The sequence below is a fragment of the Balaenoptera borealis genome, assembly GCF_965194805.1.
Source record: "Balaenoptera borealis genome assembly, chromosome: 13".
Taxonomy (NCBI): domain Eukaryota; kingdom Metazoa; phylum Chordata; class Mammalia; order Artiodactyla; family Balaenopteridae; genus Balaenoptera; species Balaenoptera borealis.
This window is the reverse complement of record NC_138870.1, coordinates 52,444,171-52,464,032: the sequence shown is the minus strand read 5'-3', so window position 1 is coordinate 52,464,032 and position 19,862 is coordinate 52,444,171. Positions and strand designations below refer to the sequence as shown.

Sequence of the window (19,862 nt, the reverse complement as noted above, 5' to 3'; positions counted from 1 at the left end):
CAGGACCCTGAAGTCACCAGGTTCTGTCCTCGCCTCCTCAACCTACTAACTCCCCAGCCAGCACTGACTCCCACAGTTTCCTGATTAGTGACTTGCCTAGAGCCCCATGACGAGTCAGCAGGATGTAACTGTGAGTGTGCCTCTCGTTTCTGGTGCCACATCACTTCTCCCCAGAAGTCAGGCAAACAAGAAGAGGGAAGAAATGAAGAAACTGAGCAAAAAAGGTGCGGGGGGAGACAAACTCGGCACATTCATTTGTGTAGGAATGAGTAGCTCAATTTTGCAGATCACTGAAAAAGTTAGACATACTATTTGCCATGCAAAGACTACAGAGCACTGCCCTGCCAAACGTGGAAACTGATTTTTCCATCATTTACTTGGCCTCATTATTAGACTGCATCCTCAGAGAAGATCTATCTTTTAACTCAAATTCAATATTTGACCAAACAACTAAAAATGTTAATAAAAACAAACAAAACCAAAATCAACAAGAGCCTAAATATTAGGGAAAATTCCTTTTGTGAATTAAATTCACTTAGTAATAAATTCATTTTTAAGGTTAGATGGCTTCCTTTTCATTAAGGCTTTGCAAGCTTTTGATTTACAGAAAGATGTTATTGTTAATGGAGTTCAATTTTCCTGAGAATTCAGCATCATTTTGAAAGCTGAGAGTGCATAGGCATTCTAATATTATGCAGAAACCATCTCCCAGGCCCTACACAGTGCACACTGCCCAACTGTTGTTGGAACCAGTCCTGCAGAATAAGTGGTCTCTCTAACTTATCTTATCCCCATAGAAGCTAGTATATTGGAGGAGTCACAGTGATACTCATTAATACTGGTTAAATAAAGAAATGTGTATTTATGTACACATATTCACTGGCTCATAGAATTACACAAGCACATTTATTTTCCAAGGCAAAACAATTCAGGTAAAACTGCCCTCCTCTTTTCCTGTACCCCTTCTTTCAAAAATTCTCTTCCTTTTAGGTTTTCTTCTTCAACACTGCTATTGACATTAATTTTAATTAGATTAGAATCCTCTACAAAATGCTGGGGAAGAGGAGACAAAAGATACATTTGACCTAGACTCCAAGCTTCACAGATGGTATATAACATGGAGAAGAGCCAGAACAGATTTTAGCACAGTGTTCTACACTATATTACATCCCTAAAGGGTGGCCACTGTCTATTAGAAAAGAACATGAATGGCATGACTTGAGAATCAACTTCAGGGTCCTTACCAAAAGTAGACTCAGGCAGCCTACAAAAATGCTTGAAATTTTAGCTAACTCCACAGGGTAAACACTGAAGGTTGCTATTGCAATCATCCAAGTAAAATTTTTGTGTTAACACTTTAGTATTATTCATGTTAATTATCTAGTCACTCTATAAGTCTTTGAAAAAATAAGGTAGGCAAGTTCAGAGTTTGGATGACAGTAAAATGCCAGAGAAAGTCTGGAGCATATGGAGAGGCCTGGTGGCATGGAGGAGGGGTTGGGGGAGTAGAGAGCCCTGGTGAACAAAAAATCAGCAGGAGGGAACTGGATACCATGGGTAAAGATAATGTCACCGACAGGAAAGAGAATGATAAAGGAAACTAGCATTTACAAAAAAATAATTACACACCAGGTAGGCCCTGTGTTCAGTACTTAGCATGTATTAAAATATGAGATTCAAGACAAAAGAGAATTTTTGTGCTTACTTATAGTCACTCAAGCTACATTCAAATATATTTACTGTTGTTTTATTATGTGATTTAAAATGACAAAAAAAGGGGGTGGGGTAGAAAAGCAATGAGAATAGTACCTTTTCCTAGAGGAAAAGTACCATTCCTCTAGGTCTAAAAACCTGTGAACTAGAGAGACAAATTTTCTGTCCCCCACATACCCAATATACATGGTAGGGTAGACAGGCATAGGATAATCACTACAAATACCCCCATTCAAAAAGGGAGAAAACACCATAGGCATGTGGCAGTCTCTCACCCACAGCAAATCAAACTGGGCACATGTTGCCAATTCCTTGATTAAGGTTCACTTCTATTGCCTGCGATGATTCTCCTCAGCTCTTGGCTCCATCCTCTGAGGTATTCTTCCTACTCCATAAAATATTCCTGCCTGTAGAAGTTCTAGGGTCTAAAAGCTTCTTTTCATTTTGAAGCCATCTCTATTCCTTATAGTTCAAGCTGATAGTATTTCTACAATGTAATTTTCTTAAAAGCTTTGTAAGTTTCCTATGAATCTTATTGATCTCATTGGGGTTTACTTCATTAGACAAAAGCCACATCAACAAATCTTGCCTACATGAGGCTCCCTGTAAGGCATCACCTTAAATTTTTCTGGGGTCTTAATAAAGGATTTCACAGTCTAATCCTTAGTTTCATCTTTACCCTGAGAACTTTTCATGACAGAGCTGTGCATTTGATTTTGTCCTGAGGCCTTTTTTTTACTTTGGGAATATTCTGCTGCAAGAGACTGGTCATCAGAAAAGGGTTTTCTTTTCTAACCCAGCAAGTCCTGACTTTTATATATTTCCTCAAAATTTTGCTTGAAAACTGAATAATTTCTTCTCTAGCTCATCATTATCTGTATTTCATGATATCAGCTAAAAGAAACCAGTAGAAACTTTAAAACTTTAGCTTGAAAACTGTTCGGGCTGATGCATCAGTTCATTAAGTATTATTTTCTATTTCTACATTATCCTAAGCAGCAGTTTTATTAACAAGAGCTTTTCCTCCAACTTTAATAATTTTTTCCTCACTTTCCTTTAAGCCCTACTGACAACCTCAAGATCCATCATATTTCTGCTACTAATCTCTTCAAGGCCCTTCCAACATATGTGGGCAGCTCAGCTGCAAAGCCACGGTCATGTGTTTTAGGTTTTGTTATAGTAATACTCCATTTCCAGGTCCCCAAACCATTTCTGGTTATCTACACTATGTAACAAATTACCCCAAAACTTTGGCTTAAAACGACAACCACAATTTTATTATTATCTCTCATGGTTCTGGGGCTTTACTAAACTTGCCTACATGGTTCTTGCTTAGGGTGTGTCCTAAGCTTGCAGCAGATGGTAGCTGGTACTGGAATCATCTGGGACTTGCTCATTCATATGCATGGTGCCTAGTTTGGGAAGACTTAAAATAGCTGGGGCAGGCACAGCTGGGTTTCCTCAGATCTCTCTCCGTATGTCTATGTGATCTCCCCATGGTCCTTTCAGAATGGAAACTTCAGGGTAGCTGTTCTATAAACGCCATTAGGGTCAAGAGAAAGGAACACAGACTATCGTCACAAATCTGAGTGATGATGGTCAAAAGCAGATCAGGGTCACATACATTCAAATGTATTAAATTATTCCAACATTTTATTCTCCAAGAAAGACCTATTTCTCTCCTCACTTAATGAGAGAAAGGGAGGCGGGGTAAGGGTGGAACCAAATGTTCTATCAGGATAGCTAAGTTCTAAAGCAGGGGTCAGCAAACTGGCCTGCAGGCCAAATCTGGCCTATGGCATGTTTTTAGTATTGCCCATGAGCTGAGAATGATTTTACATTTTTAAAGAGGAAGAAGAAGAAGGAGAAGAAGGAAGAGGAGGGACAGGAAAAGAAGAAAGCAAAGGAGGAGAAACAGCAGCATATGCAATAAAGACCATATATGACCCACAAAGCCTAGAATATTTAATATCTGGCCCTTTACAGGAAATGTTTGTTGATCCCTACTCTAAAGCACTTTCAAATGTTTTCAGATGTTACTACAGATAAAACAGCAAACCTATTGCTAGGATGCTTTTAACATAAAGAGTTTCCTCACAAAAATAGAGTAGATAGTGTAACAACACAGAATCTTGCCAAATCAATTATCCCTTTTCTATTGTATATTCAATCCTGAATCTCCATATTCCCTCTCATTTTTCCTCTATCCACCTACCAACAGTCTTATCTCCTCATTAATAAGCAATCGTTCTTCCCCTACCACCTCCTTCAAGTTTTGTGTGTGCAATTTTCTTTTCCTCTTGTGTAACTTCTCTCCTCAAAAGACATAAATGTTTGTTATTCCTGAAGAACAGTCAAAAAGGCAACCTATCGAATGGGAGAAAATATCTGCAGCTCATATTTCTGAAAAGGGGTTAATATCCAAAATATATAAAGAATTCATGTAGCTCATTAGCAAAAACAAACAATTTGATTAAAAAATGGGCAGAGAATCCAAATAGACATTTTTCCAAAGAAGACATACAGATGGCCAACAGGACATGAAAAAGTACTCAACATCACTAATTATCAGGGAAATGCAAATCAAAACCATGATGAGATATTACCCCACACCTGTTAGAGTGGTTATTATCAAAAAGATAAGAAATAAGTGTTGGCGAGGATGTAGAGAAAATGAAATCATTGTGCACTGTTCGTGGGAATGTAAACAGATGCAGCCACTACGGAAAACAGTATAGAAAAATTAAAAATAGAGCTACCAATTCCAGCAATTCCACTTCTGGGTATTTATTGCAAAGAAATGAGAACATTTACTCAAAAAGATAATAGGAACCCCCATGTTCACTGCAGCATTATTTACAATAGCCAAGATATGGAAACTACCTAAGTCTTCATAAATGGATGAATGGATAAAGAAAATGTGGTATATATAAATACAATGGAATACTATGCAGCCATAAAAAAGAATGAAATCTTGCCATCTGTGACAAAATGGATGGAACTTGAGGGCATTATGCTAAGTGAAATAAGTCAGACAGAGAAAAAGAAATACCATATGATCTTACATATATGTGGAATCTAAAAAAATAAAATTAAATAACTGAATTCAGTTATTCTGGTGGTTGCCAGAGGCAAGGGGTGGGGGGTAGCCAAAACGGGTTGAAGGTGGTCAAAAGGTACAGACTTCCAGTTATAAAATAATTAAGTCATGTGGATGTAATGTACAGCACTGTGATTAAAGTTAACAATACTGTATGTTATTATTTGACAGCTGCTAAGAGCACAGATCTTAAAAGTTCTCATCACAAGAAAAAAATTGTAACTATGTGTGGTGATGGATGTTCACTAGACTTATTGTGGTGATCATTCTGCAATATAAACATATACCAAATCTTTATGTTGTACACATCAAACTAATATAAAATTATATGTCAATTATATCTCAATTAAAAAAAAAAGAACAGGCACGCGGGCTTCGCTAGTTACAGCACGAGGGCTTAGTTGCAGTATGTGGGATCTTAGTTCCCTGACCAGGGATCAAACCCGGGCCCCCTGCATTGGGAGCGTGGTGTCTTAACCACTGGACCACCAGGTAAGTCCCATGAATCTTAATACAGTTTTGTTCAAGTTCAAAGCGGTATGAAACACACATAATTGTAGTCTGTTACTCCACCAGAGAGCAATTAGAGATTATTCATTTATAACAGAAAACAGTGTTACAACTACATGTATGATCTAAACTGCCAGTGTCTGTGGATACTTTTTAGTTCCTAGTTTACTTTTCTGTGACATTTGACACTATTTGACCTTCTGAGAAACCTTGACCTTCATGATAAAACACTCTCGATTACATCATAACAGAACTAACACTCAATTATATTTGAAACCCGGCTAAAGGCAAATGGTATATTTTCAGAAAGAGTTGTTTGAGGTGGAATAAGAAAAAAGAGCTAGGAACTTACCCTGTAAAATCAACACAAGGCTCCTATCTTGGGTTTGTTTGTTCATAACCAAATCTGTACTGTTGGGCGTCAATGGTGCAGTTTAAAAGGATCCTATCCACAAATTTAGTGCCCAGAAGTCTGTGTAGGCACAATTCCATTACATGTGCACAAAACAGCGCTTTTAAAGAAAGATAACTGCAAAATGAAAATCTAACAACAACAAAAAATAACTCTCAACTTCAGATAAAAAAGCACACTCTATTCCATGTAAAACTAATATTTCTCTTAAACAAATTCAGAAAACACCTCAACGTATTACAGCAGATAATACAAGGCTAAAAGGTAAGCCAGCCAGAGTATCACTGAATATCAACCACAATTGTAATGCTCATCTCCAAGACTCCAATTCCACTTTTAGAATGACTACTAGAGACAACAAACATCAAGACATTTAAATTACAAGATCTATTCTAAGTGTTCCGTACTTCCCTCCCCTCAGCTCTTTCACCCACTTTTTCTTCTGCCAGGTCTCAAAGGTAACCTAGGTCACTAATGCTTTTCTCACCTGCCCACATTTTGATTCTTAGGCACTTCATGTTCTGTCTTTTCTAAATGCATCGACCTTCGGGGCAGTGACCTAGCCATACAATTATTCTGCTTTCCCCACGGTGCCTAACAGCACTATCCTAACAAAAACATTTAGTGAATTGTGTTAGACAATCATTCAAGTGATTTAAATATTTTTGCCTGTATTACCTAGATATCAGTGGCACCAATGACTTTTTAGATTTTACGACAATGGCCATAATTGTCCTCTTGGGTATTACCGATCTGGCCTAATTCACTTTTGAAGGTGACTGTCCTATTTTCCTTTTGTTGCAGAAATTATAGAAGGAGTGTTCAGTGGGGGAAGTAGTACCTCTCCTGTCAGTTCCCCCCCCCCCTCCACTATGGAGGAGGTGGGATGTGACATACGAGAGGGAGAAAGGATGGGTTAGCCATGAAGAAATCCCAGCCTTCCTGGCACCTAGTTCCCATACACTGAAGAGCCTCTCTCTGCTGTCAGGCTCCTCAGGCAAGAATTCTTTGGGGCCACTCCACAGACACAATGTCTTGAGTACACCCTGGCCCACCTACCAAAAGGCAACTGTATGTTTAAACAGCTTATAAACAAAAGCTTTTGTATATAAGATTAACAATCAGGAATTCTGACTTTGGGGCATGAAGCCAAACTGCTTCCCAAGAATCTTCTCCAGGTGTCCCATATACAAAATTAACATCTACATTTCCAATAATTGAGGATGACATTTATTAAAACGTTATTACCATAACTCAGCTTTCCTTTGGTCTGGTACTTATTGAGGACACCCAAACACTGCCTTATTCTTTCCCATCCGTGGCTTTTTGCTAATACAAATTACTTAAATGCTTGACAACTGATCAACAAAAAAGTCAATTGTGCCAAGTAAATGTCAAAAACATCAAGATTGGAAAGTTGCACTTTTGATAAGGCAAATTCATCTTGTAGGAAACTGTCAACAGTAAAAATGTTCAGTAGGTAATTTTCATCGGTGTGTACAGAAATGTAAAAGTGAAATGCAAAAGTGAAAGGCTCATTTTTAATACTGGAGATTAGAGCAGAAATATAACTATGGTACTAAAAACAAGTTGGCTGAGAGAGCAGTATTTTCTCTTGTAATTTAGCAAACAAGAAAAACATATAGAAGTACCTTTATATCCAACAACTGAAAATGTTCCTACTATGTGGGCAACATACAGTTCTGGATGAAGTTTACTTTAAAAGCAGAAGATAAACTGTGAATACTTTATCTGTATACTTCAGCTTCCTATCTGCTGATCCATTAAAGTTCAATAAATTACTGGCAGAATCTGTAATACTTTTGGGCACAAATTAACAACTGCTGATCCCCTATAAAATGTTAAATAGTGGGAAAGATGACCTGTCGGATGAGAATTAGCATGGCTGGCTGAATGGAGTATTTTGGAAAATGAAAATTATTATACTACAATTAGAATTTTATTAGTTTCTCCATAAATCAAGATTTGACGTAGCACCCAAAGATTTTCATCATTTAAAAGAATTGGCACTTAATAAAGTCCTGAATTTTCTTTGATATCAAGAAAGCAAACTCCAAGAGCCAACTCTCAAATATTTTATGCATTTTAAGATTCAACATAAGGTTCTATACTGTCCTTCCCACAATGAGGCAGCTCCATCCAGATGAGATCAGATTGAGCAAGGTTCTCTCTCAAAGCTAAACCAAACCAAATCAAGGCATACTTATTAGATAACTTTTGAATTACGAAAGCATCAAACTCCTCCTGAAGGGGACAAAAAGGATTCGGCTGGTTTTAGTTTTTTCTCCTTATATGTGCCTTTTTCTTAGTAAAGAATTGCCTTCGTTTTTTTCAATTATGCATCAAAAATTAAAACACAGAATGTTTGTGATTACATCACAAAGCTAATTATTCTGCACAAATCAAAACCGGATCAGTTTTCTAAGAAAAGTACTAAAATTTACCACCAATTTCTCTCAGTGAAATTAAAATTTTAGAAATACAATCATCTTTTCCACCCAGACTTCAGGGTATTTAAAATATCGAGTAATTTCATTAGTTTTCCAAACTACATTTTCTTTATAAAAATTGGATCATCCTGCTTGGAGTAGTGGTCCCTCACAAATCAAAATGGGCAATCTTAGTATCCAGAAACCACACTTCTAGCTCCTACCTAGATCCTTTCCTCCCACACTGAAATGCAATGATATAAGTGATTATGAGAATCAAAAGCCAAAAAATCCCACCACACCGGCAGAATTTGAGCCCCCAAAGTTAAACTAAAAAGAAAGGGGAAAAAAAGCACAGCACACTGTAAAGAGAATTTATTTGCCTCATACATTAAAAAGTCTCAATAGTGCATTTAACTATAAATTCAATCTTCTTATTCAAGGAGTTGCAAACAAAGTTTAAACAGAAACTTTTAATTGCTTTGGGTTTACATTTTAAAAGCTCTTAGATTTACCGAGAGAACATATCAAAAAAACAGATTTGAACTGTTAAGGCATAAACTTTATAATTAATGGGTCTACTATTCCGCCCCTAATGCCAGTTCTGCACAAGATACCTCACACCACTCCGACCCACAGATAAAGAATGAAGTAAAACAGGTACAAACTAAATCTTGCATAAACTACTGAAAGAAGCGGTAAAATTATTTAGGGTGGAAAAGTTATGTCAATCTCTCTCGCAATTTCATTCCTTCCTTTTCGAGCAAATAGCGACTCCAAAGACTTAGGTCTTCCCCAGCTTTACACACGTCCCCGTCCACCCCTCTCCCCGCAGTCCCTTCCTCCCTCCGGGAAAATGTACAACTAACGGTTTCCGTGGTGGCCGGCCCTGCCGGGGCTCGGCGGGCTGCCCCCGCGCCCCGGAAAACAAAGGGGATTCCCAGCCATTGTCCTCCGCGGCGCTGAGCATCACCAGCACTAGCAAGGCAGTAGCTTGCGCAGTTATCTCCACAGCGGGCAATGTCACAACCCGACCAACAGCACAAACTACTACCTCAGCCAGGGCCATGGTGTCAGGGAGGCACCGGACCACGCTGAGGCGAGCGAGGCGGCTCCGGCGCTCCTTCGTCCATCCTCAGCCGCCGACGTCGGCCCGGCGCCCCTGCCCTTCCCCGCCGCGCCCGCAGACCCCGCCCAGCACCGAGCCGCTCGGCCGCACCAGGCGCGCCCCGGGAGCTCCGGGCATCACAGCGGCGCCGGCGCCCGGGGGAGGCCGGGCCGGCGTCCTCTACGTAACCGACAGCTCTGGAAAGAGAAAAGGTGCGGAGGGGTCCTGGCGGAGGCAGCCGCTCCCTCCACCGCCCCGAGGGGACGCCGTCCCCCGGGCCACTCGAAAGCATGAAATGGGCGGCAAAAGCGCAGCAGACGCCTACGGGACCCGGACGGTCCCCGAGAGGCAGCAAGCAGCGCTCCCGCGCTTCGCCCGTCGCGCTCCCGCCACGTCTCCGGGCTGTGCCGCCCGCTCCCCTCCCTGCGGTGGGGGCTGGGCGGCGGCTGGGCCCCCACCGTTGCCGCGCTTCCCACACCCGCGCGAGGCCGGCTCTCCGCCCGGAACGCCGGGGCGCTTCCCGCAGAGGCGACACCGACTCCGGCGCCGCAACCAGAAACCACGGCACAGCCCAGAAGTCCCCAGGCCACCCGCTCCCCAGCACCCTTCGGGGAAATCTCGTGCACCTCTGCAGGAGGCGAGAATAAAACAAACAAAAACCCCGTAAAACTGAAACCGGGCCGGGCGGCGGCATGGGTGGCAGTGGCAGTGGCAGCGGTAGCAGCCCGGCGAGCGCGGACACACGCCCCGTCTCGCGCTCCGCTGCTCCAGTGAGTCCGGACGAACCATAGAGATCACTTAAGGAGGCTCGCGCGCTACTCCCCACCACGTGACCGCCCCGCCAGGCCGCCCCCCGCGCCGCCATCTTACATCCGGGACCGAGGCGGCGTCCCTTTTCCCCGACTTGGCAAAACTTCGACGTGTCACTAGAAATCAGCCCCTAAAGGGGGGGACCCCGATTCCACGTCACCAAAGTGCTGAGGCCGTGGGCCATGCCCCCCAATCCGCTTTACGGGGCAAAGTGGAGCCCCTAACTTCTCTCGGTTTTTGCCCGCAAAGAAAATGGCGGCACTTACCGCCGTCTAAGTGGACACGTTGTCTTCTGGCCGGGGTTTAAAGTTTCTGGCACCTCCTTTCGCATCCGGCAAGGACACCGCCACATGCGCTCCACCCCGCGGCGTGGCCGCCGTGCTACATTACGCAGAAAACCGGCGGGAAAGCTGCTGCACCGCTTACTTTAATGCGCAGGCTCCTGGGACTTGTGGGTGGTTTTTTTTTTTTTTTTTTTTTTTTTTTAAAGGCCAAGTTTGGGAAAAGGCTGGCTGCCGTGAGCCCCATCTGCTTTGGGGCCAGGCAAGTTACTTTTTGTCTCCCATTTTGAGACTTTCTGTGAAGTTAACAAATCATTGTGAAGAAAAAGTAAGCAGGGGTTGCCAGTAAAGATACGGAACGTCTAGTTAAATTCAAATTTCAGATAAACGAATAGTTTTTTAGTATATGTATGTCCCATATACAAAAAAAAAATTGTTTATTTGAACTTCAAATTAAACTGGCGTCCTATATTTTTTTATCTGCTAAATCTGGCAATACTGTTAGTCATCACGCTCCTGAAAATCCAGACCACATAACAAAAGTAAGGAATGGAGGAACTGAAGTGTGTGTTCAGATTTGGAACTGACTCTGCGCGGAGACTTCGATCCCTTCACGAAGGCCAGAGGGCTGAGGTCCAGACTCCAAACTACGCACAAGGGACGTCCATGTGCTTTTTGGACAAGCAGGTTTTCTCTTCCTTTAAACCAGCACAATCTAATTTTGATAACATCCTCTCAGCGAAAGAATCTCATGCAAATTAAAGATTACGTAACACTGGGTTTTCATTTCTATTCTGTATAGTATTGGTGATGGGACACAATTTCTTGAACAAATTTTCATATTAAAAAGCATCCTGCCTGACATGTTTCAAAACAAAATTTGTAATATGCAAATTAAGAAAATAAAATATACTTGGTTTATTTGGGTTTTTTTGGCTGTGCCACTTGGCTTGTGGGATCTTAGTTCCCTGACCAGGGATGGAACCCAGGCCCTTGGCCGTGAAAATACAGAGTGTAACCACTGGACCATCAGGGAATTCATTAAAATATACTTGGGTATGCCCACTAACTGACCGATCTCAATGTCACGCTTGTACGCATTTCAAAGCAACTGCTAAAGGTAGTTTGCCTGCGATGTTCAATCGGAACTACTTCCAATTAACAATATGTATTTTTGTATATATTGAACATACTTGCAATTAAGTGCCTTACTTGACAAAGTTGACAAAATTGACTGCATCACAGTGATGCTTACCACAAAGTCTGTAGAAACTTCACTAATAGTTTCATTATGATTCACACCACCTTGTTCCCATAAGCAATGATTGGGTTGCCATGGCCGTCATCCCCCACTGCTCATTCACTGTACACTGGACCACATTATCCTCCACCATAGCAAATGTCATTTGTCATGATGGTCCAGATATTCAAATGGTCATCAGTTATTTGGTCTACAGTATACAGATACATTAGAGCAATAAAATTTCCAAATAAATTTAGTCATTACACTAATTGTATCAGATTCCTTTCCACAATTAACCTGTTTTTGAGTGTTGACACCAATGTACTCATCATCCACACACAATGTGCTGTTATCAACTCTTTCTTTTCCTCCACCCATGATATCCAGAATCTAATCATCCTTTCCTTTCCTAATGTGAGCATGCTCACCTTATCAATCCTTCACCATGACCTCACAGCAGAAAAACTGCAACAGCTTCCTACCTTAGCTCTCCCTACTCTATATTCCTTCCACTTTATCCTGCTTATAACTGCAAGTTTATCTTCCTTAGTTTCATAATATACTCCTAAAAATAATCACTCCAAACTCCTGCCACCTCAAATCTAAATTACTCTGCTTGGCTTTCAAGGAATTTCATGAACGGGCCTCAATCCCTTACCGTCAACCTTGTTTCACACAACACATCGAAATGTACTCTCTCAGTTTCCTCATATCTGAGAGATATGCCTTGCTCACGTTATTTGTCTTTACCTGAAATACCCTCCAATATCCTTTGGACCCAACTAGCTATCAGCACCTGGAAGCCCCCAATGACTTCTGTCCATACAGCAAGGATACAGTTATGAATATACACATAGTAGGTTCTCAGTATGCTGTGGTTGTCCAGTAAAAGGCAAAAAACTGATCTCTCTGTGAGAAGGTATGGGTTTTCTGACCATTTCTTGAATGACGTGGGCCAAAATTTTTGTTTGTTTTATGTAACATCTACCAGTTACCGTGTGCCCTGGGACAGTTCTTCACAACACTTCTTTTTAAAATCCTAATAAACAACTCTATGAGTTAAACACTACTATGAACTCTATGTTACAGATGAGGAAGCCAAATCAGATTAATTAACCCGAGGTCACACATCAAGTAAGTAACAGTGCTGAAATTTGAATCTAGGAAGTCTAGCCCCAAACTCTGGGCTCTTAACCACTAAGCTATTGGTTATAATATAACCTCTTATAACAAACTACAAATCAGTAAGATGTCTTAAACTCTCTTGGACCAAATAAAAACCCAGTGTATGGGGCTTCCCTGGTGGCGCAGTGGCTGAGAATCTGCCTGCCAATGCAGGGGACACGGGTTCGAGCCCTGGTCCAGGAAGATCCCACATGCCGCGGAGCAATGAAGCCCATGCGCCACAACTGCTGAGCCTGCGCTCTAGAGCCCGCGAGCCACAACTACTGAGTCCCCGTGCCACAACTACTGAAGCCTGCATGCCTAGAGCCTGTGCTCTGCAGCAAGAGAAGCCACCGCAATGAGAAGCCCACGCACCGCAACAAAGAGTAGCCCCCGCTCTCCACAACTAGAGAAAGCCAGTGCACAGCAACGAAGACCCAACACAGCCAAAAATAAATAAATAAATTTTAAAAAAATAATAAACAAATAAATAGGAGTGCTCATAAAACAAAAGAGATAATTAAGAGAGTCTAATCCAGATGAGGATTATGTTCTTTACTTGACCTAAAATTTTAACACAGTTATAAACCTTCTTTCTTTCTAAACTGCTGAGAGATATTTCATAATGTCCTTCTGACTGTATATTCTTTTTTTCATTTTATATATTAATAGTTTCAACAAAGGTCTCAAAAACACATCTCCATTATTATATTTTATGAAAGTTTTTCCAAGTTCATACAAATGTTTGAATCACTTATGAAGTCTATAAACAGAGGCAATGACATGGGATGTCACTGAAGTGTTGAACCTCATGGGGATGAGGATGTAAACAAAGTATATGAAAGAAAAAAAATGAAAAATTTATCAGATCTGAAAGTAAATTCTCAAAGTGGTTATGACTTTAAGTTATACTGAGAAAACTAGTACTGCTAGAACATAATTAAAAACCTAGAATCATGCTGAGTGGTAACTGTAAAGCAAATTAAGGATCTATGTAATCACAGCCACATCTATGCAGTTTTTGCGAAAAATCTATCCTAGGCCACCAAGAATATTTGGGTTTGAAGCCAAGAGACTTTCATGATTATAATACATAACTGATACATCTCAACAACATAAAAATTGCAAGGAGGAAGTGTAACAACAGCAGTATTACTTTCAAGAACTGTGTTGGGAACTAAAAAAGAATCTCACAAAATTAGATAAATATATCCAGTCTGACATAAACACCATATGGTAACTGCCTTAAGAGACAGGAGTTGTATGTTATGTGTTAAAATTATGACACAGAGGTAGTAAAAGCTGGAAAGCAAATGCAATTTGCACAGTTGGGTCTGAAGTCTAATCTTTTATTTTTCTAGATAAAAAGAATAAGATTGCAATATTATAGCGTTGGATTTTTTCTCCATCTACTAAAACTTCATGGAAAGGAGCAGTTGGTATTATATTGCAATAGTTTCCCACAATGGTGGCATGGTTTAGCAGATCTTCCCTGGTGGCACTATTTATTGAATGTTTAAAGTGAAATTTAATATAACCACATTTGCAGCAACTGAAACTGATCTCAAAATTCAAGGGTACAATAATTTTCTTTTTTCTGAGGGGCTAGAATCAATCCCACAGTGTGATTAAGAATGTTTCAACTGACCTCTATATCATTATAAGCATCAACCATATGGATACCAAATACACCCAAGAAAGACTTGAAGATGAGTACTATAACATTCCAAGTCTTCTATCAAAGAATACTGCTTTCAACAGAAAAATAGAAACAGCTGAAATACATGGGCAATATGCTGCTTCTAAGTCCTCCTTGAAAGTAGGCACCATGCAAATATTATAAATCAACAAATAATATTTAGATAACATATAAAATAGTTCAAAGTATCTGCCTCCAAAAACAAATAAAAAGACCTCCCCCCAAAAAGACAAAAAAACCCCAAAAACTCATGAATGAGTTTAAAGACTCCCTTTTGAGAAAAGTGGTATGATCTCTCTATTTACATAAAAGACATGATTGTTCCAAGTTTAGCTGCTGAATTCAACACATGTATAGCAATCTCATTTTGTGAGCATCCTGGCTGCCGAATCTTGTAGATTCAGAAAGATAGTAGGAGCTATAGCCACATATTACTTTAACTTGTTCAGCTATTTTGAAATGGCAGGGGGACTCCACCTTTGCAAAAAAGCAACAGTGGCCAAAGTAGAAGGTATTTCCAGAATCTCATTTAATAGAAAGGCAGTTGGCAGTGGCTCTACCACTAATAGCTCTGTTTCTTCTGAACAGATATAGGTGAAATTAGAAGAAAACCTGGAAGAAAAGAGGCAGAGAATGAAAGAGAAATGAAAGGAGAAAAAGAGAAACTAGGGGAATGTATAAGAAAGGAAATAAGGTAAACATACAATTTAAAAAAGGAGAAAAGGGGAGAAAAATATATAGTCAAAGATCTCAATTAATAGTACAGTAATAAATTTATCAAACAACTACCCCAAGAATGTCATTACCAAATCAACTCAAAATTCAAACTATGTATTGTTTTCTCTAAAGAATGAGTGAGTAACTCATTATCATCTGTTTTAGAGATAAGAAAACAGAGTCTTTGAAAAGTTAACAGGCTTGAAACTAAGTAAGAGGCAGAGCCTCAGCTCCTCACTGCCTCACAATTCGTCAGGATTACTAAGAGTTGTTTATATTCACAAAAGGATCACAACATGCTCCTTTAAAGAGAGCCAACACTGCTAGGCATTCAAAATTACTAGATTTGTAAGAAATTGATATTTATCTAAATCCTCTGAAATAGTTTTTATATAAGACAGACATTATAACTTTCTTTCCCAATCTATAAAAACTCTTCATTCAAACTGAAAGCACTACTCTACTTAGCAGAGGTTTTAAAAAAATTTAGTTCAAGTGATTTTGAAGCATTAAAAACTGCTTTCCCATAGTATATAAATTGGTAACACACCAGGCGGTATGAACTCCTGGTTCTTCTCACAAATGGTTAAAAAAAAAAAAAAAGCAAAATTCACTCTAATAATGTAGATAAATACAACCCTGCAACACTAAGCAGAGTAAAATGTGGTACTTTACACAAGATGAGCATATCTGCCCCAAAGGCCAAACCTGATAAGCAGAAATCTAAAGAACATACTAGGCTGCTGCTGGCAATGCTTTCATGAGACCATTTTTGTCTACATTTGTGGTAGTTTTCCGTTAAAAAAAAAAAGGTAATCAACAATATTCTCGGGCTGGACATAGATTAATTCTCCAAAGGCATCTAAATCTCCACGATTAATTTCTATAGCAATCACAGGTACTGTGAATCACAAGAACTGTGCCTTGGCTAGCCAGATGTCACATCACCTACAGCAGACTCTTGAGGATTTGGTTGCCCGTCTGAATTATTCTACATTTGAGAAGAATGTATTAGTCATTATATAATAACTACACTGTCATTCATTAACACAGTTAACAATGATAACCTCATTAATACTTTTGAGTTGACTCTTTGGCGCAATGGTTACCTAGGACTAGAGGTACCAAATTGTGATGATGAACAAAATACTCTAAGGTTACAATGAGAAAGGACAACCTAGTTATTGGCCTGCTACAGAATTAAATTAAGTGAATGTTATTCATCACAGTAAAATGTATGTGCTGAATTGTTCATCTCTTCCTTCTGGTACTACATATAATTTAAGGAATATAGCAAGAGATGAATTAATAATCACACGGGAAAAACAGGTAAGAAACAACATAGCTGTTAATAAAATTTAAAGTGAAAGCAAGTGAAAAGTGGGTCTCTCTAAGCCAGACTTTTATGCACCTAACAGGCTTCTCAGAAATGAATGTTACTCACAAAAGTATACAGTAAAACTAACAAAACTTTAACACTAGTTTTTATAAAGAAATACTAAATAAGAAACTACAAAATGACCTTTTCCTTTTTGGCATTATAGGAAACTAAAAAGTAAGTTATTCAAGTTGAAAATTAGTTTGTTTCCTTTTTAATGGAAAAAATAGCCAGAAAAGGACCTTAATCCAATTGTTGGCATACGCCAGTTGTCCAGCAATCCATATAAGACAGGCACTGTCAGGGACAAAAGATGATTATGTGAGGCTTAAAACTCATTGTATTTATAATATGTATCCCAAAGGACATTATTACTACTGTTTCAAGGACCAGTCATAGTCTCAAATGTGCTATAAAATGATCTTAGCTTTGGGAGCTTCCTTTTTGAATCTCCTAGCATCTATCAATAGTAATCTCACACAGCCCAGTTCTTCTAGTAACTAAAGAAGGCAATTCATACCAACAAGACAAGGGCAATGTGTTAACCTCCCCAGGGATCAGGATATTTTAGAAAATGCAGCCTTGACTCAAGGGAATGAATTGCTAGTAGTGATTCCTGGGGGTGGCAGGAGATATTCTGGGAGGAAAAACCTGTCAAATTATACCACAAGGTGGGCAGCCCACTTTGCTTGTCACTAAGACTGGGATGATTACCATACTATATGGTATTTACAAATTCACCATATTTATGCCTTTTTTTTTTCTGTAGGGCATGGTCCTAGTATTGAAAACTAATACAATGTTAGCTAAAACTACTCAGTTTATATAAGTATATGCTGCATACCCTTGACTCACATTTAACTTTCACTGGAGAATAATTATTCTGATTGCAATTGATCTGTTATTTCTCAAGAACAGACATAATTTTTACTTCATGTAAATTCATGGCAATATTTTTAACGTGTTACTGAATTGGAACACTACCCTTCTTATTCAATTTCAACACTTTATCAGTGATATGCAGATTTTTCTAATTCCCAGTTTAACATATCCAAATACAGAAAATAAACTAAATACACAGATTGAATTTTTTTTTTCACAACTTTAAGGAAATGCTGAAGATAGTATCTAGGAAATGCCATATCTTACCTTAATTTTAGGTGAAATTATAAAATAGAAATTCATTAATTAGTGTAAAGAAAAATAATACCCCCTCAAAAAAAATGACCTTAACACATGTTTACAGATACTAGTGCAAATTAAATACACAATTACAACAGCCTCAAAATTGTATCTAATTCATTACTCAATTCTAATATCCTCTTGTAGTTTTATACTTATTCTAGAGAGGCTGAAATTTATAAATTCTATTAAAATCAAAGGCCTTCCAGAACACTAAAATAATACTAAGACCATTGTAATTTCTTACGAATAATCATTTTTAAACATCTTTGAGTCTTCACATAAATAATTATGAAAATTTAACTCAGAAGAAAAATATAATACCATAATCCATTAAAGAAAAAATACAGTGAGCTAGGCCAGTTTTTTAAGAAATAATTAAGTTAGTGTATTCAAGAGCACTTTTCTTCTTCACTAAGATAGGAAAGTGAAACAAAATTAGCATTTTACTCCATGACAGAAAGTTTACTGTACTTCTAAATGCTTCACGTCTCTAAAAATACACTTCTCATTGTTTTAGAATACACACATATTTTATATTTGTGGTTTAGCATAGTTATTTTCTTCTTGAGAATATATTACAAAATGAAGCACTCAAATGAACAAAACCTCACAGCAAAATTTTAGGAAATCTAAAATTATCTTGCCTGGGTCATATTTCAAAGACAGTGATCAATGTTGTTAGTCAGTGGGGAAAAAAAAATCAGTAGAAATATAAAATAGTCTTTAAAATCCAGACAGCAAATATAAAAAGAGACAGACTTAAGTGAAATCTGGGAAAGATATTTAAAGAAATGAGGTATGATGGAGTCATAGTGCTACAATTTACCTCAATATATTCAGTTTTAATAATAACCTATACTTCAAAGTTGCAATATCAGCAAATCATAAACTATCTGCTGCTGTGTTCTCATGACCTTTCTGGTCAGATGTTTAATAGTCATTAGTAAATACATTTAAAATAAGCATTAAGCTAAATGCATGATCATACGGTAAGCATATCTGCCACTTAAGAAGGCAAATTATAATTTAAAATGTAAGCAATTTTGTATTAATAATAAATACAGTTTCAAGCATTTAACATTATCAATATTTTAAAAATTTAAATAATAAATGCAACTATTTTATACAGAACTTTACCATTTATTATACACACAAGTATATCAGTTCCCTTTGTTTACAAAGGCTGGTTATAGACAATATGGAATGTTACAGTACCATCTTGCATAAAATTTTAGTACAATTTTGTACTAGAAAAAGGGCACAAAAACACCAGCCTAATAAATCTGACTAAATGAAATATCTTTTCTTTCTTTTTAAAAAGTACATCATTAACACATACACCACAAACTGTACATAAGCTTACTTTTAAATCACCAACTGAAGATATGGTAGCAGGTATGTTGTAGTATTAACTATCTCTCCCATCAGTTTAATTTATTAAAGGCTTGCACTGCTACTCATTCAGGAACCTTTGTTGACATGTAAGCTTGTAATATGAATTACTTAACTCAGGTAAGTACAATTTAAAGGAGGCTAACAACAGCTGCCAAGAATTATTTGTAGTAAGAAACGTCCTTCTCACAGAAAATTCACTGAGGAGCAAACATTTTTGTATATCATTCTTCTTAAAATTTATTGTAGCTGGTCAAGATTCTCCATTTTGAACTTTGGATGCTGGTGGTTGCATGAAATCCTTAAAAGGAACTAGTGCCTCTTTAAGTGCAGAGCAGACTTCTGAAGATGAGCAGGTGATGCATTCTACTAAAGTTGGGTATAAGGCAATTACTTGTGCCCAGGTATTTCCATCAACTGTAATGCAAAAAGTATAAAACCTCAAAAAAGAGTGGATTGAAATAGCAGATTATCCAGTTAACATATACACAATCCTTTAAACACAAGGCAAAAAAAAAAAAAATCCAAAATATGGAAATTCCACAAGCTTGTACCTTTTCTTTCTTAAAACTTTGGAAGACTTCCTGCAATATTTAATAAGGTATGAGGGAAAAATATATGATCAATGTGCAGAATCATCAATACCACCAAATTTGATAAAGTACATTTAAAATGATACTTCAATATGTGAAGGTCTTGG

General features: G+C 38.4%; 1 protein-coding gene and 1 long non-coding RNA gene across 7 annotated transcripts in view; one reads left to right on the top strand and one right to left on the bottom strand.

The window, feature by feature from the left end:
- Positions 1-19,862, bottom strand: part of MON2 (MON2 homolog, regulator of endosome-to-Golgi trafficking) — a 147,739-nt gene that overhangs the window by 1,066 nt on the left and 126,811 nt on the right. For 4 of the 6 annotated variants that reach the window (XM_082351174.1, XM_082351175.1, XM_082351176.1 and 1 more), the window contains one exon: positions 14,120-19,579. In XM_082351174.1, coding sequence (XP_082207300.1) covers positions 19,416-19,579 — 164 coding nt within the window. In that variant the 3' untranslated portion in view covers positions 14,120-19,415. Of the gene's footprint in view, positions 1-9,239; positions 19,580-19,862 lie in introns of those variants that run through there. The other 2 variants (XM_082351172.1, XM_082351173.1) reach the window with 2 other exon arrangements.
- LOC309609612 overlaps positions 1-19,862 on the top strand; it is a 526,119-nt gene that overhangs the window by 500,799 nt on the left and 5,458 nt on the right. The window lies entirely within an intron of this gene.